This window comes from Artemia sp. Qi Xiang Cuo, chromosome 11 (genome assembly GCF_049724085.1).
Source record: "Artemia sp. Qi Xiang Cuo chromosome 11, ASM4972408v1, whole genome shotgun sequence".
Taxonomy (NCBI): Eukaryota; Metazoa; Arthropoda; class Branchiopoda; order Anostraca; family Artemiidae; genus Artemia; species Artemia sp. Qi Xiang Cuo.
Genome location: NC_142804.1, coordinates 34,176,793 through 34,202,111, shown reverse-complemented (window position 1 = coordinate 34,202,111; position 25,319 = coordinate 34,176,793). Strand labels below are relative to the sequence as shown.

The 25,319-nt window shown below is 32.6% G+C and overlaps 1 protein-coding gene across 2 annotated transcripts in view; it reads right to left on the bottom strand.

Moving 5' to 3' along the window:
- LOC148946910 (CYFIP-related Rac1 interactor B) overlaps nt 1-25,319 on the bottom strand; it is a 112,501-nt gene that overhangs the window by 65,268 nt on the left and 21,914 nt on the right. For both annotated transcript variants that reach the window (XM_089097190.1, XM_089097189.1), the window contains exon 6: nt 19,978-20,051. In XM_089097190.1, coding sequence (XP_088953316.1) covers nt 19,978-20,051 — 74 coding nt within the window. The remainder of the gene's footprint in view (nt 1-19,977; nt 20,052-25,319) is intronic.

The following is a 25,319-nucleotide window of genomic DNA, read 5'->3' as shown; positions in this document are numbered from 1 at the left end:
ACTGTGATAAGGTAAACCACGACAAAACACTACTGAAATATTCAAACCCTTGCATTTCAACGAAATAAATTCAAAATGAACTTTGAAAAATCAAGAGAATGTAACTGTGACAAGGTAAACCATGACAAAACACTACTGAAATAATCCATCTCTTGCATTTCAATGAAAGAAATTCAAAATGAACTTTGAAAAATCATGATAATGTAACTTTTATAAGGTAAACCACGACAAAACACTACTTAAATATTCAAACTCTTGCATTTCAACGAAAGAAATTCAAAATGAACTTTGAAAAATTAAGAGAATGTAACTGTGACAAAGTAAACCATGACAAAACACTACTGAAATAACCAAACTCTTGCATTTCAATGAAAGAAATTCAAAATGAACTTTGAAAAATCAAGAGAATGTAATTTTGACATGGTAAACCATGTCAAAACACTACTGAAACATTCCAAATCTTGCGTTTCAACGAAAGAAATTCAAAATGAACTTTGAAAAATAAAGAGAATGTAACTGTGACAAGGTAAACCACGACAAGACACTACTGAAATATTCCAACTCTTGCATTTCAACGAAAGAAATTCAAAAAGAACTTTGAAAAAATCAAGAGAATGTAAATGTGACAAGGTAAACCATGACAAGACACTACTGACATATTCCAACTCTTGCATTTCAACGAAAGAAATTCAAAAAGAACTTTGAAAAATTAAGAGAATGTAACTGTGACAAGGTAAACCATGACAAAACACTACTGAAATATTCCAACTCTTGCATTTCAAGGAAAGAAATCCAGAATGAACTTTGAAAAATCAAGAGAATGTAACTGTGACAAGGTAAACCATGACAAAACACTACTGAAATATTCCAACTCTTGCATTTCAAGGAAAGAAATCCAAAATGAACTTTGAAAAATCAAGAGAATGTAATTGTGACAAGGTAAACCATGTCAAAAACACTACTGAAATATTTCATCTCTTGTATTTCAACAAAAGAAATCCAAAATGAACTTTGAAAAATCAAGAGAATGTAATTGTGACAAGGTATATCACGACAAGACACTACTAAAATATTCCAACTCTTGCATTTCAATGAAAGAAATTCAAAAGGAACTTTGAAAAATCTAGAGAATGTAACTGTGACAAGGTAAACCATAACAAAACACTACTGAAATATTCCAACTCTTGCATTTCAGGAAAGAAATTCAAAATGAACTTTGAAAAATCAAGAGAATGTAGGTGTGACAATGTAAACCACTACAAAACACTACTGAAATAATCCATCTCTTGCATTTCAATGAAAGAAATTCAAAATGAACTTTGAAAAATCATGAGAATGTAACTGTGATAAGGTAAACCACGACAAAACACATACTGAAATATTCCAACTCTTGCATTTCAACGAAAAATTCAAAATGAACTTTGAAAAATTAAGAGAATGTAACTGTGACTTGGTAAACCATGACGAAACACTCCTGAAATATTCCAACTCTTGCATTTCAACGAAAGAAATCCAAAATGAACTTTGAAAAATTAAGAGAATGTAACTGTGTCAAGGTAAACCATGACAAAACACTACTGAAATATTCCAACTCTTGTATTTCAACGAATGAAATCCAAAATGAACTTCGAAAAATCAAGAAAATGTAGGTGTGACAATGTAAACCACTACAAAACACTACTGAGATAATCCATCTCTTGCATTTCAATGAAAGAAATTCAAAATGAACTTTTAAAAATCATGAGAATGTAACTGTGATAAGGTAAACCACGACAAAACACTACTGAAATATTCAAACCCTTGCATTTCAACGAAAGAAATTCAAAATGAACTTTGAAAAATTAAGAGAATGCAACTGTGACAAGGTAAACCATGACAAAACACTACTGAAATAATCCATCTCTTGCATTTCAATGAAAGAAATTCAAAATGAAATTTGAAAAATCATGAGAATGTAACTGTGATAAGGTAAACCACGACAAAACACTACTGAAATATTCCAACTCTTGCATTTCAACGAAAAATTCAAAATGAACTTTGAAAAATTTAGAGAATGTAACTGTGACAAGGTAAACTACGACGAAACAATACTAAAATATTTCATCTCTATTATTTAGATGCAAGAAATTCAAAATTAACTATGAAAAATCAGTAGATTGTAACTATTACATGTTAAACCATAACAAAACACTATTGAATTATTCAAACTCTTGCATTTCGACAAAGTAAATTCAAAATAAACTTTGAAAAATCAAGAGAATGTAGGTGTGACAATGTAAACCACTACAAAACACTACTGAGATAATCCATCTCTTGCATTTCAATGAAAGAAATTCAAAATGAACTTTGAATAATCATGAGAATGTAACTGTGATAAGGTAAGCCAAGACAAAACACTACTGAAATATTCCAACTCTTGCATTTCAACGAAAGAAATTCAAAATGAACTTTGAAAAATTAAGAGAATGTAACTGTGACAATGTAAACCACTACAAAACACTACTGAAATAATCCATCTCTTGCATTTCAATGAAAGAAATTCAAAATGAACTTTGCAAAATCATGAGAATGTAACTGTGATAAGGTAAACCACGACAAAACACTACTGAAATATTCCAACTCTTGCATTTCAACTATAAAATTCAAAATTAAATTTGAAAAATTATGATAATGTGACTGTAACGAAGTAAACCATGAGGAAACAATACTAAAATATTTCAACTCTTTTATTTCAAAGCAAGAAATACAAAATGAACTTTGAAAAATCATTAGAATGTAACTATGACATAGTAAACCATGACAAAACAGTACTTAAATAATCCAATTCTTGAATTTATTCGAAGTAAACTAAAAATAAACTTTGAAAAATGAAGAGAATGTAGCTGTGACAATGAAATCCAATATAGAACAGTATTGAAATTATCCAACTCTTACATCTCATCGAAGTTAAATCAAAATCAGCTTTGAAAAATCATGAGAATGTAGGTGTGACAAGGTATAGCACTAAAAAACACTACTGAGATATTCCATCTCTTGCATTTCAATGAAAGAAATCTAAAATGAACTTTGAAAAATCAGGAGAATGTAATTGTGACAAACTAAACCACGACAAAACATTACAAAAATAATCCAACTCTTGCATTTCAATGCAGTAAATTAAAAATGAACTTTGAAAAATCATAAGAATGTAACTGTGACATGGTAAACCACGACAAAACACTACTGAAATATTCCAACTCTTGCATTTCAACGAAATAAATCCAAAATGAACTTTGAAAAATTAAGAGAATGTAATTGTGAGATGGTGAACCACGTCAAAACACAACTGAAATATTCCAACTCTTGCATTTAAATGAAAGAAATTCAAAATGAACTTTGAAAAATCAAGAGAATGTAACTATGGTAAGGTAAACCATGACAAAACACTAGTGAAATATTCCAAGTCTTGCATTTCAACGAAAGAAATTAAAAATGAACTTTGAAAAAATTAAGAGAATGTAACTGTGACAAGGTAAACCATAACAAAACACTACTGAAATATTCCAACTCTTGCATTTCAGGAAAGAAATTCAATATGAACTTTGAAAAACTTTGAAAAAATCAAGAGAATGTAACTGTGACAAGGTAAACCATAACAAAACACTACTGAAATATTCCAACTCTTGCATTTCAGGAAAGAAATTCAAAATGAACTTTGAAAAATAAAGAGAATGTAATTGTGACAAGGTAAAGCACACCAAAACACTACTAAAATATTCCAACTCTTGGATTTCAACAAAAGAAATCCAAAATGAACTTTGAAAAATCAAAAAAATGTATGTGTGGCAAGGTAAACCACAACTAAAACACTACTGAAATAATCCAACTCTTGCATTTCAATGAAAGAAATTCAAAATGAACTTGGAAAAAATCATGAGAATGTAACTGTGACAAGGTAAACCACGACAAAACACTACTGAAATATTCCAACTCTTGCATTTCAACGAAAGAAATTCAAAATGAACTTTGACAAATTAAGAGAATGTAACTGTGGCAAGGTAAACCATGACAAAACACTACTGAAATAATCCTACTCTTGCATTTCCATGAAAGAAATTCAAAATGAACTTTTAAAAATCAAGGGAATTTAATTGTGACATGGTAAACCATGACTAAACACTACTGAAATATTCCAACTCTTGCATTTCAACGAAAGAAATTAAAAAATGAACTTTGAAAAATCAAGAGAATGTAACTGAGACAAGGTAAAATATAACAAAACACTACTGAAATATTCAAACTCTTGCATTTCAACGATAGAAATCAAAAAATTAACTTTGAAAAATCATGAGAATATAACTGTGACAAGGTAAACCATGACAAAACACTACTGAAATATTCCAACTCTTGCATTTCAACGAAAGAAATTAAAAAATGAACTTTGAAAAATCAACAGAATTTAACTGTGACAAGGTAAACCATAACAAAACACTACTGAAATATTCCAACTCTTGCATTTCAACGATAGAAATCCAAAAATGAACTTTGAAAAATCATGAGAATGTAACTGTGAAAAGGTAAACCAAGACAAAACACTACTTAAATATTCCAACTCTTGCATTACAAGGAAAGAAATCCAAAATGAACTTTGAAAAATCAAGAGAATGTAACTGTGACAAGGTAAACCATGTCAAAAACACTACTGAAATATTCCATCTCTTGTATTTCAACGAAATAAATCCAAAATGAACTTTGAAAATTCAAGAGAATGTAATTGTGACAAGATAAATCACGACAAGACACTACTAAAATATTCCAACTCTTGCATTTCAATGAAAGAAATTCAAAATGAGCTTTGAAAAATCTAGAGAATGTAACTGTGACAAGGTAAAGCACAACAAAACACTACTGAAATATTCCAACTCTTGCATTTCAACTAAAGAAATTCAGAATGAACTTTGAAAAATTAAGAGAATGTAACTGTGACAAGGTAAACCACGACAAGACACTACTAAAATATTCCAACTCTTGCATTTCAACGAAAGGAATTCAAAAAGAACTTTGAAAAAATCAAGAGAATGTAACTGTGACAAGGTAAAGCACAACAACACACTAATTAAATATTCCAACTCTGGCATTTCAACGAAAGAAATTCAAAATAAACTTTGAAAAATTAAGAGAATGTAACTGTGACAAGTTAAACCACGACAAAACACAACTGAAATATTCCAACTCTTGCATTTCAAGGAAAGAAATACAAAATGAAATTTGAAAAATAAAGAGAATTTAACTGTGAGAAAGTACCATAACAAAACACTACTGAAATATTCCAACTCTTGCATTTCAACGAAAGAAATCCAAAATGAACTTTGAAAAATCAAGAGAATGTAAGTGTAACAAGGTAAACCATGACAGAAACACTACTGAAATATTTCATCTCTTGTATTTCAACGAAATAAATTCAAAATGATCTTTGAAAAATCAAGAGAATGTAAGTGTGACAAGGTAAATCACGACAAGACACTACTAAAATATTCAAAATCTTGCATTTGAGTTAAAGAAACTCGAAATGAACTTTGAAAAATCAAGAGAATGTAAGTGTGACAAGGTAAAGCACAACAAAACACTACTGAAATATTCCAACTCTTGCATTTCAACGAAAGAAATTCAAAATGAACTTTAAAAAATTAAGAGAATGTAACTGTGACAAGGTAAAACACGACAAGACACTACTAAAATATTCCAACTCTTGCATTTCAACGAAAGAAATCCAAAACGAACTTTAAAAAAATCAAGAGAATGTAACTGTGACAAGGTAAACCACGACAAGACACTACTGAAATATTCCAACTCTTGCATTTCAACGAAAGAAATCCAAAATGAACTTTGAAAAATCAAGAGAATGTAACTGTGACAAGGTAAACCATGTCAAAACCACTACTGAAATATTTCAACTCTTGCATTTCAACGAAAGAAATTCAAAATTAACTTTGAAAAATTAAGATAATGTAATTGTGACAATGTAAATCACGACAAGACACTACTAAAATATTCCAACTCTTGCATTTCAATGAAAGAAATTCAAAATGAACTTAGAAAAATAAAGAGAATGTAAATGTGACAAGGTAAAGCACAACAAAACACTACTTAAATATTCCAACTCTTGCATTTCAACGAAAGAAATTCAAAATGAACTTTGAAAAATTAAGAGAATGTAACTGTGACAAGGTAAACCATGACAAAAAACTACTGAAATATTCCAACTCTTGCATTTCAACGAAAGAAATCCAAAATGAACTTTGAAAAATCAAGAGAATGTAGGTGTGACAATGTAAACCACTACAAAACACTACTGAAATATTCAAACTCTTACATTTCAATGAAAGAAATCCAATATGAACTTTGAAAAATCTTGAGAATGTAACTGTGATAAGGTAAACCACGACAAAACACTACTGAAATATTCTAACTCTTGCTTTTCAACGAAATAAATCCAAATTGAACTTTGAAAAATCAAGAGAATGTAACTGTGACAAGGTAAACCATGACAAAACACTACTGAAATAATCCATCTCTTACATTTCAATGAAAGAAATTCAAAATGAACTTTGAAAAATCATGAGAATGTAACTGTGATAAGGTAAACCACGACAAAACACTACTGAAATATTCCAACTCTTGCATTTCAACGAAAAATTCAAAATGAACTTTGAAAAATTAAGAGAATGTAACTGTGACAAGGTAAACCATGACAAAACACTACGAAAATAATCCAACTCTTTCATTTCAATGAAAGAAATTCAAAATGAACTTTGAAAAATCATGAGAATGTAACTGTGACTTGGTAAACCATGACAAAACACTACTGAAATATTCCAACTCTTGCATTTCGACGAAGGAAATCCAAAATGAACTTTGAAAAATCAAGAGAATGTGAGTGTGACATTGTAAAGCACTACAAAACACTACTGAGATATTCAATCTCTTGCATTTCAATGAAAGAAATTCAAAATGAACTTTGAAAAATCATGAGAATGTAACTGTGATAAGGTAAACCACGACAAAACACTACTGAAATATTCAAACTCTTGCATTTCAACGAAAGAAATTCAAAATGAACTTTGAAAAATCAAGAGAATGTAACTGTGACAATGTAAACCACTACAAAACACTACTGAAATAATCCATCTCTTGCATTTCAATGAAAGAAATTCAAAATGAACTTTGCAAAATCAAGAGAATGTAACTGTGATAAGGTAAACCACGACAAAACACTACTGAAATATTCCAACTCTTGCTTTTCAAAGAAAGAAATTCAAAATGAACTTTGAAAAATTAAGAGAATGTAACTGTGACAAGGTAAACCATGACAAAACACTACTGAAATAATCCAACTCTTGCATTTCAATGAAAGAAATTCAAAATGAACTTTGAAAAATCATGAGAATGTAACTGTGACTTGGTAAACCACGACAAAACACTACTGAAATATTCCAACTCTTGAATTTCAACGATAGAAATCCAAAATGAACTATGAAAAATTATGTGACTTTAAATGTGACAAGGTAAACCAACACAAAACACTACTGAAATAATACAACTCTTGCATTTCAACGAAAGAAATACAAAATGAACTTTGAAAAATCAAGAGAATGTAGGTGTGACAATGTAAACCACTACAAAACACTACTGAAATATTCCAACTCTTGCATTTCAAGGAAAGAATTCCAAAATGAACTTTGAAAAATCAAGAGAATGTAACTGTGAGAAGGTAAACCATAACAAAACACTACTGAAATATTCCAACTCTTGCATTTCAACAAAAGAAATCCAAAATGAACTTTGAAAAATCAAGAGAATGTAACTGTGACAAGGTAAACCATGACAAAACACTACTGAAATAATCCATCTCTTGCATTTCAATGAAAGAAATTCAAAATGAACTTTGAAAAATCATGAGAATGTAACTGTGATAAGGTAAACCACGACAAAACACTACTGAAATATTCCAACTCTTGCATTTCAACGAAAGAAATTCAAAATGAACTTTGAAAAATTAAGAGAATGTAACTGTAACGTGGTAAACCACGACGAAACAATACTAAAATAATCCAACTCTTTCATTTCAATGCAAGAAATTCAAAATGAACTTTGAAAAATCATGAGAATGTAAATGTGACTAGGTAAACCATGACAAAACACTATTGAAGTATTCCAACTCTTACATTTCAACGAAATAAATCCAAAATGAACTTTGAAAAATCAAGAGAATGTGGGTGTGAGAATGTAAACCACAACAAAACACTACTGAAATAATCCATCTCTTGCATTTCAATGAAAGAAATTCAAAATGAAATTTGAAAAATCATGAGAATGTAACTGTTATTTTGAAACATCAAGAGAATGTAATTATGACAAGGTAAACCACGACAAAACACTACTGAAATATTCCAACTCTTGCATTTCAATGAAAGAAATTCAAAATGAACTTTGAAAAATTAACAGAATGTAACTGTGATAATGGTAAACCACTGACAAAACACTACTGAAATAATCCATCTCTTGCATTTCAATGAAAGAAATTCAAAATGAACTTTGCAAAATCATGAGAATGTAACTGTGATAAGGTAAACCACGACAAAACACTACTGAAATATTCCAACTCTTGCATTTCAACGAAAGAATTCAAAAGGAACTTTGAAAAATCTTGAGAATGTAACTATGACAAGGTAAACCATGACAAAACACTTCTGAAATATTCCAACTCTTGCATTTCAACGAAAGAAATTCAAAATGAACTTTGAAAAATCAAGAGAATGTAAATGTGACAAGGTAAACCACTACAAAACACTACTGAAATATTCCAACTCTTGCATTTCAATGAAAGAAATTCAAAATGAACTTTGCAAAATCATGAGAATGTAACTGTGACATTGGTAAACCACTGACAAAACACTACTGAAATAATCCAACACTTGCATTTCTAACGAAAGAAATCCAAAATGAACTTTGAAAAATCAAGAGAATGTAACTGTGACAAGGTAAACCATGACTAAACACTACTGAAATATTCCAACTCCTGAAGTTTAACGAATGAAATACAAAATCAATTTTGAAAAATTAAGATATTGTAACTGTGACAATGTATACCACTAAAAAACACTACTGAAATAATTCATCTATTGCATTTCAATGAAAGAAATTCAAAATGAACTTTGAAAAATCATGAGAATGTAACTGTGATAAGGTAAACCACGACAAAACACTACTGAAATATTCCACTCTTGCATTTCAACGAAAGAAATTCAAAATGAACTTTGAAAAATTAAGAGAATGTAACTGTGACAAGGTAAACCATGACAAAACACTACTGAAATATTCCAACTCTTGCATTTCAAGGAAAGAAATCCAAAATGAACTTTGAAAAATCAAGAGAATGTAACTATGAGAAGGTAAACCATATCAAAACACTACTGAAATATTCCAACTCTTGCATTTCAAAGAAAGAAATCCAAAATGAACTTTGAAAAATAAAGAGAATGTAACTGTGACAAGGTAAACCATGTCAAAAACAATACTGAAATATTCCATCTCTTGTATTTCAACGAAAGAAATCCAAAATGAACTTTGCAAAATTTAGAGAATGTAATTGTGACAATGTAAATCCCGACAAGACATTACTAAAATATTCCAACTCTTGCATTTCAATGAAATAAATTCAAAATAAACTTTGAAAAATCTAGAGAATGTAACTGTGACAAGGTAAACCACAACAAAACACTACTGAAATATTCCAGCTCTTGCATTTCAACGAAAGAAATTCAGAATGAACTTTAAAAAATTAAGAGAATGTAACTGTGACAAGGTAAACCACGACAAGACACTACTAAAATATTCCAACTCTTGCATTTCGAAGAAAGAAATTCAAAAAGAACTTTGAAAAAATCAAGAGAATGTAAATGTGACAAGTTAAAGCACAACAACACAATACTTAAATATTCCAACTCTTGCATTTTAACTAAATAAATTCAAAATGAACTTTGAAAAATTAAGAGAATGTAACTGTGACAAGGTAAACCATGACAAAAAACTACTGAAATATTCCAACTCTTGCATTTAAATGAAAGAAATCCAAAATAAACTTTGAAAAATCAAGAGAATGTAGGTGTGACAATGTAAACCACTACAAAACACTACTGAAATAATCCATCTCTTGCATTACAATGAAAGAAATTCAAAATGAACTTTGAAAAATCATTAGAATGTAACTGTGATAAGGTAAACCACGACAAAACACTACTGAAATATTCCAACTCTTGCATTTCAACGAAAAATTCAAAATGAACTTTGAAAAATCATGAGAATGTAACTGTGACTTGGTAAACCATGACAAAACACTACTGAAATATTCCAACTCTTGCATTTCAACGAAAGAAATCCAAAATGAACTTTGAAAAATCAAGAGAATGTAACTGTGAGATGGTGAACCACGACAAAACACTACTGAAATATTCCAACTCTTGCATTTCAATGAAAGAAATTCAAAATGAACTTTGAAAAATCAAGAGAATGTAACTATGGTAAGGTAAACCATGACAAAACACTAGTGAAATATTCCAAGTCTTGCATTTCAACGAAAGAAATTGAAAATGAACTTTGAAAAAATTAAGAGAATGTAACTGTGACAAGGTAAACCACAACAAAACACTACTCAAATATTCCAACTCTTGCATTTCAGGAAAGAAATTCAAAATGAACTTTGAAAAATCAAGAGAATGTAATTGTGACAAGGTGAAGCACAACAAAACACTACTGAAATATTCCAGCTCTTGGATTTCAACAAAAGAAATCCGAAATGAACTTTGACAAATCAAGAGAATGTAACTGTGACAAGGTAAACCACAACAAAACACTACTGAAATAATCCAACTCTTGCATTTCAATGAAAGAAATTCAAAATGAACTTTGAAAAATCAAGAGAATGTAACTGTGACATGGTAAACCATGACTAAAACACTACTGAAATATTCCAGCTCTTGGATTTCAACAAAATAAATCCGAAATGAACTTTGACAAATCAAGAGAATTTAACTGTGAGATTGTAAACAAAGACAAAACACTACTGAAATATTCCAACTCTTGCATTTCAATGAAATAAATTCAAAATGAACTTTAAAAAATCAATAGAATGTAACAGTGTCAATGTAAACCATGAAAAAATACTAATGAAATGTTCCGACTAGTTCATTTAAACGAAATAAATTAAAAAATGAACTTTGAAAAATCAAGAGAATGTAACTGTGACAAGGTAAACCATTACAAAAAACTACTGAAATATTCCAACTCTTGCTTTTTAAAGAAATAAATTAAAAAAATGAACTTTGAAAAATCAAGAGAATGTAACTGTGACAAGGTAAACCATATCAAAACATTACTGAAATATTCCAACTCTTGCATTTCAACGATAGAAATCCAAAAATTAACTTTGAAAAATCAAGAGAATTTAACTTTGACAATGTAAACCACAACAAAAAACTACTTAAATATTCAAACTCTTGAATTTAAAGGAAATAAATCAACAATGAAAATTGAAAAATCAAGAGAATGTAACTGTGACAATGTAAACCACGACAAAACACTACTGAAATATTCTAACTCTTGCATTTTAATGAAAGAAATTTAAAAAGAACCTTGAAAGATCAAGGGAATGTAATTGTGAAAAGGTAAACCATGATAAAACACTACTGAAATATTCCAACTCATGCATTTCACGAACGAAATTCCAAATGAACTTTGAAAAATCAAGAGCATGTGACAGTGATATGATAAACCATGCCAAAACACCACTGAAATATTCCAACTCTTGCATTTCACGAAAGAAATTCAAAATCAACTTTGGAAAATCAAGAGAATGTAACAGTGACAATGTAAACCACTAAAAGACACAACTGAAATATTCGAAATCTTGCATTTCAACGAAAGAAATCCAAAATGAACTTCGAAAAATCAAGAGAATGTAACTGTGACAAGGTAAAGCACAACAAGACACTACTGAAATGTTCCAACTCTTGCATTTCAACGAAAGAAATTCAAAATGAACTTTGAAAAATCAAAGAGAATTTAAAAATCCAAAATAAACTTTGAAAAATCAAGATAATGTTACTGTGACAAGGTAATCCACGACAAAACACTACTGAAATATTCCAACTCTTGCATTTCAAGGAAAGAAATCCAAAATGAACTTTGAAAAATCAAGAGAATGTAACTGTGACAAGGTAAACCATAACAAAACACTACTGAAATATTCCAACTCTTGCATTTCAATGAAAGAAATCCAAAATGAACTTTGAAAAATCCAGAGAATGTAACTGTGACAAGGTAAATCAAAACAAGACACTACTGAAATAATCCAACTCTTGCATTTCAAAGAAAAAAATTCAAAATGAACTTTGAAAAATTAAGAGAATGTATCTGTGACATGGTAAACCACGACGAAACACTACTTAAATATTCCAACTCTTGCATTTCACGAAAGAAATCCAAAATTAACTTTGAAAAATCAAGATAATGTAACCGTGACATGGTAAACCATAATAAAACACTACTGAAATATTCCAACTCTTGCATTTCAACGAAAGAAATCCAAAAAATGAACTTTGAAAAATCAAGAGAATGTAACTGTGACAAGGTAAACCATGACAAAACACTACTGAAATAATCCATCTCTTGCATTTCAATGAAAGAAATTCAAAATGAACTTTGAAAAATCATGAGAATGTAACTGTGATAAGGTAAACCACGACAAAACACTACTGAAATATTCCAACTCTTGCATTTCAACGAAAAATTCAAAATGAACTTTGGAAAATTAAGAGAATGTAACTGTGACAAGGTAAACCATGACAAAACACTACTGAAATAACCCAACTCTTGCATTTCAACGAAATAAATTCCAAATGAACTTTGAAGAATCATGAGAATGTAACTATGACCTGGTAAACCACGACAAAACACTACTGAAATATTCAAACTCTTGCATTTCAACGAAAGAAATCCAAAATGAACTTTGAAAAATCAAGAGAATGTATGTGTGACAATGTAAACCACTACAAAACACTACTGAGATAATCAATCTCTTGCATTTCAATGAAAGAAATTCAAAATGAACTTTGAAAAATCATGAGAATGTAACTTTGATAAGATAAGCCATGACAAAACACTACAGAAATATTCCAACTCTTGCATTTCAATAAAAAAAATTCAAAATGAACTTTGAAAAATCCAGAGAATGTAACTGTGACAAGGTAAACCATGACAAAACACTACTGAAATATTCCAACTCTTGCATTTCAAGGAAAGAAATCCAAAATGAACTTTGAAAAATCAAGAGAATGTAACTATGAGAAGGTAAACCATATCAAAACACTACTGAAATATTCCAACTCTTGCATTTCAACGAAAGAAATCCAAAATGAACTTTGAAAAATCAAGAGAATGTAACCGTGACAAGGTAAACCATGACAAAAAAACTACTGAAGTACTCCATCTCTTGTATTTCAACGACAGAAATCCAAAATGAACCTTCAAAAATCAAAAGAATGTAAGTGTGACAAGGAAAATCACGACAAGACACTACTAAACTACTCAAAATCTTTCATTTCAGTGAAAGAAATTCGAAATGAGCTTTGAAAAAACAAGATAATGTAAGTGTGACAAGGTAAACAACAACAAAACACTTCTAAAATATTACAACTCTTTCATTTCAACGAAAGAAATCCAGAATTAACTTTGAAAAATCAAGAGAATGTAACTGTGACAAGGTAAACCACGACAAGACACTACTGAAATATTCCAACTCTTGCATTTCAACGAAAGAAATCCAAAATGAACTTAGAAAAATCAAGAGAATGTAAGTGTGATAATGTAAAGCACTACAAAACACTACTGAGATAATCCATCTCTTGCATTACAATGAAATATATTCAAAATGAACTTTGAAAAATCATGAGAATGTAACTGTGACAATTTAAGCCAAGAAGAAACGCTTCTTAAATAGTTCACCTCTTGCATTTATTTAAAAGAAATTCAAATGAACTTTGAAAAATCAAGAGAACTTAACTTTGACAAGGAATATCGTGACAAGACACTATTAAAATAATCCAACTCTTGCATTTAATGGAAAGAAATTCAAAATGAACTTTGAAAAATTAAGAGAATGTAACTCTGACAAGGTAAACCATAACAAAACACTACTGAAATATTCCAACTCTTGCATTTCAACGAAAGAAATCCAAAATGAACTTTGAAAAATCAAGAGAATGTAACTGTGACAAGGTAAACCATGTCAAAAACACTACTGAAATATTCCATCTCTTGTATTTCAACGAAAGAAATCCAAAATAAACTTTGAAAAATCTAGAGAATGTAATTGTGACAATGTAAATCACGATAAGACATTACTAAAATATTCAAACTCTTGCATTTCAATGAAATAAATCAAAAATAAACTTAGAAAAATCTAGAGAATGTAACTGTTACAAGGTAAAGCACAACAAAACACTACTGAAATATTCCAACTCTTGCATTTCAACTAAAGAAATTCAAAATGAACTTTGAAAAATTAAGAGAATGTAACTGTGACAAGGTAAACCACGACAAGACACTACTGAAATATTCCAACTCTTGCATTTCAACGAAATAAATTCAAAAAGAACTTTGAAAAAATCAAGAGAATGTAAATGTGACAAGTTAAAGCACAACAACACACTACTCAAATATTCCAACTCTTGCATTTAAACGAAAGAAATTCAAAATAAACTTTGAAAAATTAAGAGAATGTAACTGTTACAAGGTAAACCATAACAAAAAACTACTGAAATATTCCAACTCTTGCATTTCAACGAAAGAAATCCAAAATAAACTTTGAAAAATCAAGAGAATGTAGGTGTGACAATGTAAACCACTACAAAACACTACTGAAATAATCCATCTCTTGCATTACAATGAAAGAAATTCAAAATGAACTTTGAAAAATCATTAGAATGTAACTGTGATAAGGTTTCCACAACAAAACACTACTGAAATATTCCAACTCTTGCATTTCAACGAAAAATTCAAAATGAACTTTGAAAAATCATGAGAATGTAACTGTGACTTGGTAAACCATGACAAAACACTACTGAAATATTCCAACTCTTGCATTTCAACGAAAGAAATCCAAAATGAACTTTGAAAAATCAAGAGAATGTAACTGTGAGATGGTGAGCCACGACAAAACACTACTGAAATATTCCAACTCTTGCATTTCAATGAAAGAAATTCAAAATGAACTTTGAAAAATCAAGAGAATGTAACTAAGGTAAGGTAAACCACGACAAAACACTAGTGAAATATTCCAAGTCTTGCATTTCAACGAAAGAAATTAAAAATGAACTTTGAAAAAATCAAGAGAATGTAACTGTGACAAGGTAAACCATAACAAAACACTACTGAAATATTCCAACTCTTGCATTTCAGGAAAGAAATTCAAAATGAACTTTGAAAAATCAAGAGAATGTAATTGTGACAAGGTGAAGCACAACAAAACACTACTGAAATATTCCAGCTCTTGGATTTCAACGAAAGAAATCCAAAATGAACTTTGACAAATCAAGAGAATGTAAGTGTGACAAGGTAAACCACAACAAAACACTACTGAAATAATCCTACTCTTGCATTTCCATGAAAAAATTCAAAATGAACTTTTAAAAATCATGGGAATTTAACTGTGACATGGTAAACCATGACTAAACACTACTGAAATATTCGAACTCTTGCATTTCAACTAAAGAAATACAAAATGAACTTTGAAAAATCAAGAGAATGTAACTGTGAGAAGGTAAACCAAGACAAAACACTACTGAAATATTCCAACTCTTGCATTTCACGAACGAAATTCAAAATGAACTTTGAAAAATCAATAGAATGTAACCGTGACAAGTTTAACCATAACAAAACACTACTGAAATATTCAAACTCTTGCATTTCAACGAAAGAAATTCAAAAAATTAACTTTGAAAAATCAAGAGAATGTAACTGTGACAAGGTAAACCACGACAAAACACTACTGAAATATTCCAACTCTAGCATTTCAAGGAAAGAAACCAAAAATGAACTTTGAAAAATCAAGAGAATGTAACTGTGACAAGGTAAACTACGACAAAACACAACTGAAACATTTGAACTCTTGAATGTCAATGAAATAAAACCAAAATAAACTTTAAAAAATCAATAGAATGTAAAGGGGACAAGGCAAAACACGATAAAGCAGTACTGAAATATTCAAACTCTTGTATTTGACGACAGAAATTCAAAATCATCTTTGAAAAATCAATAGAATGTAACTGTGACAAGGTAAACCACGACAAAACACTACTGAAATATTCCAACTCTTGCATTTCACGAAAGAAATTCAAAATGAACTTTGAAAAATCAAGAGAATGTAACCGTGACAAGGTAAACCATAACAAAACACTACTGAAATATTCCAACTCTTGCATTTCAATGAAAGAAATTCACAATGAACTTTGAAAAATCAAGAGAATGTAAAAATACAAAATGAACTTTGAAAAATAAAAAGTTAAAAAAAAAGTAAAAAAAAAAAAATAATTAAATTAATTCATGTAATTATGTAAATTAATTAATAATAAATTAATTTATGTAAATTAATTAAACAAATTAATTAATTAATTTACAGAAAGAATTTCACAATTTCAAACAAAGGAAACGAATCACTACCATGAAAACATCACGCACTTTGAACAGAGATCAGCACGAATTTTCACGGTAGTTGAATCCGGTCATTACACTGTCTGCTTGTATTGGCGGGAGACACTCTGCTTGTATATATTATAGCTATATGGAAGACACCCCGCTTGTAATAGTTATAGCTATATGGGGAGACACCCCGCTCTTAATCATTATAGCTATACTACTGATGCGCTCTTTTGATATCCAACGTGCACATAGTGTGTTTTGATTTCGTTCAGGATCCTCCTTAATATTTCTCAAAAGTTGCCGCAAGTAGAAACAATTGCAGTCATAAGTAGTGGCAGTTGCAGTTACAAGTGGTGACAGTCACAGTTGCAAGTTGTCGCAATCGCAAATAGTCACAATGGCAATTCAAACTACTTGAAGTCATGTAGTGGTAGTGAGAGTAGTGTCCCTGAAAGTTTCAAGTGAATATCCTTAGCCATTCCTACGATATTGCAGGTACACCCTTTTGATGACCTGGATGCACACAGTGTCTTTTGATCTAGTTCAACATCCTATTCAACATTCCCCTGAAGTTTCCCCTTAAAGCATTGACAAACAAAATATTTTACAGCCACTGCCCCAGGGGCTGTGGGTGTTTGGCATTACCGGGTGAAGTTATTACGTCGCTATTTTCATTTTAGTGAAAAGTTATTAGACCTTTTGATTATTCTGAACAAAATTAATTTTTGAAGACTTTGATCAGTGTTGGTGAGGGTAGATCTACATTCGACACGTAAAGGAGGGGTCGGTTGCCCTTGACCACTGGTTGTCCTTCGTTAATATGCCCTCAAATTGTCACCTTAATGTCGTTAACCATCCCTGAGATATGGCTGATAAGTCCTTTTGACAACCAGCATAAACATGGCGTGTTTTGATTTCGTTCAATATCCTTTCAACATTTGTTTGCACTCACAGTCGCGAGTAGTCGTTGTCGCAAGAAGTCAAAGTCACAAGTAGTCACAGTTACAAGTAGTCACCGTTGCAAGTAATCTTAGTCACAAGCGCAAGAAGTCGAAGTCACGAGTAATCATAGTTGCGAATAGTCAAGTTAAGTGTCAAGTTAATAGCCTTATCTGTTCCTGAGATGCCGGAGAACCCTTTTTTGAAAACCTGGATGAACATAGTGTCTTATAATGACAAATCCTGCACCCTTGCCCTGTGGGCTCCAGTGGGCAAGGAACTGCCAGAGGCAGAATTGTTCGACCTTTTGACCATTAAAAAAAAACTTTTGAAAATTTTAATGTTGAGGGGAGGGGCATCAAAATAAGTTTAGGGCGGGAGGCTTGTTGCCCTCCGATCACCCTTCAGCATCCCCTCAACACGCCCTAGAAGTTTCAACTTAATACCCTCAGCCATATCCTTAGAAATTCCTTTTGACAGCCATCATGCTCATGGTATGTTTTCATTTTGTTCGACAAGACAATTTGTTCGACATTCGACAATGAGAGATTTACTTTAATACCCGAAGACTTTTTTGACACCCAGAATGAAATATACCCCCTAAACCCATTAACAAACCTAATATGTAAATAATGAAAAAATTGCATAACTTACAGCCATTCCCTCCGATCACCCTTCAGCATCCCGTCAACATGCCCTAAGAGTTTCAACTTAATACCCTTAGCCATATCCTTAGAAATTCCTTAAGACAGCCATCATGCTCATGGTATGTTCATGTTGTTCGACATGATAATTTGTTCGACATTCGACACTGAGATTTTTACCTTAATACCCGAAGACTTTTTTGACACCCAGAATCAAATATACCCCCTAAACCCATTAACCTAATATGTAAATAATGAAAAACATTCATAACTTACAGCCATTGCCTCGGGGGCTGAAAGGGCTACCTCATCCCCAGAGGGGAAGAACAAAACGACCATCTCAAAATTTTGATCATGTCTTTTTTTCCAAGATTTTTAGGTCCACATTTCATTAGCTCAAATGAATCCAAATTCATCATGCCATATCAATCCTACATTTGAACCCACTCAGTTTGGAGCGTATCTAAAACGCAAAGATTGAACAAATATTTTTTTTGATTTAAAGTCCCCTTGAACCAACGGTGACGCTGCTACGATTCTTTATATCCTTAGAACCTAATATCACTTTCACATCCTGAATAATGCAAAACTCTAAGTCAATAAAATCTATACCCTAAATTTGTGAACAATTCAACACACTTTCCTAGCAACAATGGGGTGATGGACCAATCCAAATTGACAAAGACTTTTTAAAAGCGAATCTTTCAAGTTGTCCCTTACTTAATATTGCATACTGAGAGACTTCCCACTGAATCGGAGGTGATTTAAGCTCTAAAAATTCTAAAATAAAGAGGGTAATTTAAATATTTAGTTGAACACATGACACATTGCCAAAGCAGGAAAGCAAATAAATTTAATAAAGTTTACAAAGCTGGCTCATGAAAATAAGGTTCTTCTGATATGTTTTTTAAATACCTAATATTAGATTATTTGCCTTCTTTTTGTCTTTTTTTTTCTTTTCCTTAATGTAACTAAGATGCATACGACTCAATGATGGAATATGAAATAATAGATTTGAAAAGAAGTTGTATATGGACGAAGTCAAAATGTGTTAATAAAAGAGAAAAACTAAACAAAATGCGGAACTTTCCTCACAAATAAGAAGGCCAAACCAGAAGTTTATGCTTTAGAATGAGTATTATGAAACATTTTAACAGTGCAATTATAGATAACACTTTTAATTTAACTACAATATCAATTTAACCGCTTAATTTATAAATAATTTAATTACAGCATACAAACACTACGGTCTTTACATATGAAATTTATTATTCATCAGATGATGTTTTTCATTTTCAATTTTTTAAATCAAAATACGGCACACAATATACTAGAATATGGGAGGTTGGATAAGGGAGGGGTCAAAAATATAATCAGAACGACTCTTATTCTACATAAATTTCAGAGGGAAAAGAAACACTAAAATACACGATCAACCTAAGGTTTGAGTACATAATACACCGATTTTCCGGGGTCACATCCTCTTTTTCCTTCCCCTGCGTGGGCTGTTTTTTTTTTTTTTTTTCTCCTCAAATCTAATGATTTTCAGCTGCAAAAGTTAATATCAAATAATACAAATTTTGGGTATCAAATCCCTAAAGTTAATACACGATACTATAAGGGCAGATCATTACAAGTGAAATATCAGGGAGATACTTACGGATTATCAATCATCCTTTGACATACTATGGCCATTGTTCCAAGAGTTTCAGAGGTATTTTCCACAAGGTTAGTCTAAAAAAAAAAAAAAAAAAAAAAAAAAAAAAAAAAAAAAAACATATGCTACCAAAGAACATAAGAAGTGGAGCTTCCCTTTGAAAGTATAGTTGTCTTGGGAATCAACAGTTTGTTAACGTCTAAATTTTTATGGACAAAACTCGTCGTCAAATTTAATTCATTTGTTCTACTTATTTATTTTCACAGTTCAACGTGGTCACACCGACGAAAATGTGATACTGCCATAAGGACGTCATAATTTTGAAACAACCAAAAGAAAAACCTTAGAATAAGCGGTTTTCAGGTATAAATATACCTAACGGGTCTTTTTTTCAGACGGGTCTGGAAATTTTTTTTAAAGAAAATGTATTGTTTTTGCTTCTTTTTTCCCATTCTTACTTTACCTCGAAAATACTATTTGAAACAAGGGAAGCCTCATTTACGTCTTCTCGACATGCAATTTTCTCTTCAACACTGAATAAGGGTACACCAGACGAGGGATACATTTACCTTTTTTGCTCAATCCCGAGATACCTAGTTGGTAATCAGTCTACGCGATGAGCTTGCACGCTAAGTTGATATTTGAAAGGTAAAAAACACGGGGATGGATAGTTTTTGTTTTCTTTGGTAAGTGACGCGGTTTCTTGATGAGATTTGCATGTCTTGTTTTTTAGTAAAGTGATTTAATGCATGATATCGCTGAAGGGTTAATCTCGTTTTAAGAGGAATGTGTCTACATTTTAAAGTCAGGGCCGCAAACAAAGAATGGAGGCAAAAGTGTTGATTTCCAAAAGGCCCATGCCCTGAAGAATCTAATTGGCTCAGATTCTGGATCAAAGGTTAAACAAAGGCCATCACCCTTTCCTGTTCAATATCTGGCATGCCTAAACAACATAAGGTTGTGACTATGAAAATGCGGCTGTTATGCCATTTGGTACGATGGTAAATACTACATGAACGAAAACAATACAACATAGACATCAACTATGTTTAAATTGGAATAGACATGAATACATGTAAATTAACAGTATAAAACATATATAATCCACATAGGATGAGATAAGGTTAAAAATGCTCTAGTAAAGAGCTTCAGTGGATTTTTAATCGATTACTTATTATTTTTTTCCTCAGAGCCACTTCGTGTAGAAAAGTGGTTCTAGATACTTCAGGGGAAACCTGTTCGATTGAAAATTGAGAGTTCTGGTGCTCTTTTTAAGTCGAAAGTGTTCAGAAGACAACTAGTCTCCCTTCCATGCCATTTTTAGCTACCCTTCCCTCAAAGACATACGATCAAAATTTTGAGATAGCAATATTGTTCAAAATAGCCCAAGGTCAGATAATTATGCCTTCGGGGATGACAAGACCCCCAGAGCCCCGGAAAGAAGGGATGTAAGTTATTCAAGCTGCCTGTTGTTTAAATATGGAGTTTTAATCGGGAAAGGGAGGCGTTTGATCCTGGGTCTCCGAAGAGGCTTAGGGTATAGTATATTATAGTATAGTAGTAGAGTATATTTGACACGAAAAACCCCGCAAGGCCATGGCAAAAAACAAATACAATTAACACCATATAAATACAATTAAAGGATTTAGTTTAAACTTTTGTTCAAAACGATTAAAGCACAGAAAACTATTCGAAACGAATAAAGCGCGCCAAATTCTTAATACTAATAAAACACCCATTTTCCAGCCACCCAAGGTCCATCCCCTTCATCCACTCCAAAAATTTCCTTTCTCAAGACCCTTAATCCTGCACACTTCCCCCGAAAATGCAAAAAAATTTCTCCCACTCTACACACATCGGGCAACTGTAAGGACCACTCTTCATTCTATGTGACACTTTCAGGAGATATTAAAGGGGATTTTGAACAGAATCAAAACAGACTAAGTGCACGCACACTGTCAAAGGGGCGTACCAGCAGTATCTCATGAACGACTGAAGATATTAAGTTGTAACTTTCAAGCATGTAAGGGGAGATGTTGAAAAATGATCAGAGGGCAACTAGTCCCTCCCTCTCCCTTTTTACATGCCTCCTCCTTTACACTGAACAAAATGTTGAGACAGTCATTTTTTTAGATAGCCATTCTTTTCAGGGTTGTCAAAAGGTCAAACAACTATTCCTCAAGGGATGGCATGGCCCCCCAGAGCCCCCAGGGCAAGGGTTATAAATTATGCAATTTGTCCATTGGTAACATATACAATTTATTACTAGGAAGGGCGGAAAGTTTGATCATTGGTGTGTCCAAAAAGGTAAAAAATATTAAGGTGAAGCCCATTGTTTCCATTTGGGTGAACCCACTATTACATATATTGCTACATACATTCCTCGGGACAAGGGTTGTAAATTATACGATTTGATAATTGTTTACATTTAAGATTTATGATTGGGAGAGGAGGAAATGTTTGAACCTGGGTGTGGCCGAAAAAGGCAAAGAGTATTAAAGTAAAACTTCGGGGGATTTTAAGGGGGACGTTGAATGGAATCAAGAGACACTATGTGCATCGAAGTTATCAAAAGGATGTATTATATGAAATCATATGACTAAATTCTTGAAGATTTTCTTCTGACTGATTTAAAACACTGTGTACAATGCCCAATGTCAACGACATCACACAAAATTACTGAGCTACCTAAAACTCACTTCTTCGGCCCAGGCTTCTATTTCAAATTTTTCTTTCAGATTTATGACTACACTTAGTTTCGTTCCAGGTCTTAATTCAAGTTTCCCTCTCAAATCCTCTGCGACAGATAAAAGGGCTGGTAGGTCATTAGCTGATATCCTAGTAAGCTCTAAAAGGGAGGTTCTTTACCTCCAAAGCTTAGCAAGCGTAAGGAAGACCACGTTCAACATAGGGAAAGGGTTGCTTGAAAACTTTCCTATTCATCTTCAACACTGGCTGAAGCAAATGTTACAGATAAACTAGACTTCAGCTTGATCAATAGCTCTGAAATTAAGTAAACTTTCTGAAGTTGCTTGAAAGAACTCGGCAGTCGCAGTAAGAACCCGAAGGTAAGCTATCTGTGCAACCTAACAACTGCTATTACTGTATTTATAAGATTCAAAGCAGTAGGATTGACTAACAAACATCGATATGTACCTAATGTATCCCTTCCTTCAGGCCATAGAATTTCGATAGTCGAAAACTGATTGGAGGACAACCGGTCCACTCCCGTTCCATTTTCCAGCCAGGCACCCCTGGAGCCTCTAAGTCATGTGATAAAATTTCGACATGCCACGGGAAATTATATCACCAGTTGGCAATAGTTCAAGCTTAGACAAATTCAAAATACTACTCGACTGCTGTGTATCTTTAGGAAATTCATCCCCAAAAGACCGAACAGCACGAAAGCGGTTTTCAAAATCACGTTTGGTTTTCTGTTTTATACAATAAATTGGGCAACTGCGAGGCCTTCCACAGACAAACCATATCCTTAACTAGAACTTGGGTTTGTTTTTTTTCCCCTTTTTTAAGCTCAATCACATTTCCAAAAAAAACTTCCGAGTGCTGTTCCTTACGCTAGTTGCGTTGTTTTTACAGCCAGTCCAAAGCCTGAATAAAGGGGGAGGGTCTAGCGGTGGTCTAGCAACCTACCCCTCGAAAAAAAATATATATGCTAAAAGAAAGAGCCAAGAAAAACATAACCGGAATTCCCTTTTCAATGACGAACCCTGCACCCACCCAACGGACAAGATTTTTGAATGCGAAAATACCACTAAAAATTGGATTTTGAAACGTACGAACGCTAGTACAGCTGTCGAAGGTAGAACAGCTAAAGAAGGAGATGACCCGCTATCGGTTAGGCATCATGACCCTTTTGGAAGTGCGATGGCCGGGAAATGTAAAGCAACTGCTCAGCGATGGAGACACCTTAATCTTCAGCGGCCATGAAACACGACGAAAAACTTGAGTGACCGTAGTCATTTCAAAGTCTGTGGCAAAATCACTGATAAGCTGGATACCCATGAGCAACCGCATTATGACTACTCGATTCCATAGGAAATATGCCAAAATGACCCTGGTTGCTTGCTATGCACCCACTAACGAAGCCAGAGACGATCAAAAAGAGACGTTCTGCAACGAACTTACATTTGTCCTTAAAGATGTATCTAGACATAATATTCTATGTGTCAGGGGGGATTTCAATGCGAAGGTTGGCAAAGACAGATATTGTTGTGTCGAAGTCCTGGGCAACCACGGTCTTGAAGAACGCAACAAAAATTGCAAGTTGCTTACTGAAATGGCTCAGTCCTTCGGCTTGGTTGTTGGCTGTACTCTCTTTGCCCTTAAAGATATACACAAAGAGTCCTGGACTTCACCTGATGGACACACAAAAAACCAGATCAACCACTTTCTTATTGGTAAGAAGTGGCAGACATCGCTATGTGATGTGCGCGCATTTAGAGGCGCTGAAATCTTCTCTGACCATAGCCATGGATGCAAAAATCAGAGTAAAGTTGTCGGCCCCGAGAAAGGTGAGGACAACTAGGCAACGGCCCTGTGACTGCGAAAACTGAATTACCTAAAGATTTGGTCTCAGTTTGTGCTAAAACTAATCAACAGGTTTGAAATCCTTGATCTACTGCGACATGAAACTCCAGAGGCAGCTTGGACTGCTATCAGACGAACCTATAATGATACAGCCAACGAAACATTTGGTATGAAAAAGTCGCCAAAGGATGAACAGATCTCTATCGAATCGTGGGATCTGATCGAGAAGAAGGCTGACAAGAAGAAGTCACTTCTCAACATTCTTTCTCCAGATGCGAGCCACCCTCTTGAACTAGAGTATGCTATGCTTGATACAGCTATAAAGAAGAGCGTCCGCGCTGATAAACGTCGTAGCCTTGGACAGAAAGCTCAGAAGGCTGAAGAAAATGCTGGACAGGGAGATTCTCGATCAGTGTACCACAGTACCAATGAGATAGTTGGAAAACATCCGAAGACAGATGGACCCATCAAAGATGAGTCTAGATGAATTCTTACTAACCCTGATAAAGTGGACGAAGCCTGGGCGACACATTTCAAAAAGTTACTAAATAGACCACCATCTGCTGATACTCCAGATATATCAGACACACCATTTCTAAATGTAGCCGTCGATAAAGAAGCTCCCTCTGGTGGAGAGATACTAAAGCTGACTAATAAGGTGAAATCTAGAAAGTCCCCTGGGGATGACCGAATTGCGGCTGAAATGATTAAATTCTCAGTAGTAGCATGCATAACTTTGTGGACCACCTTTTCCTCTATAATTTGGAGAACAGAAGAAATTCTTAAGGAATGGACAA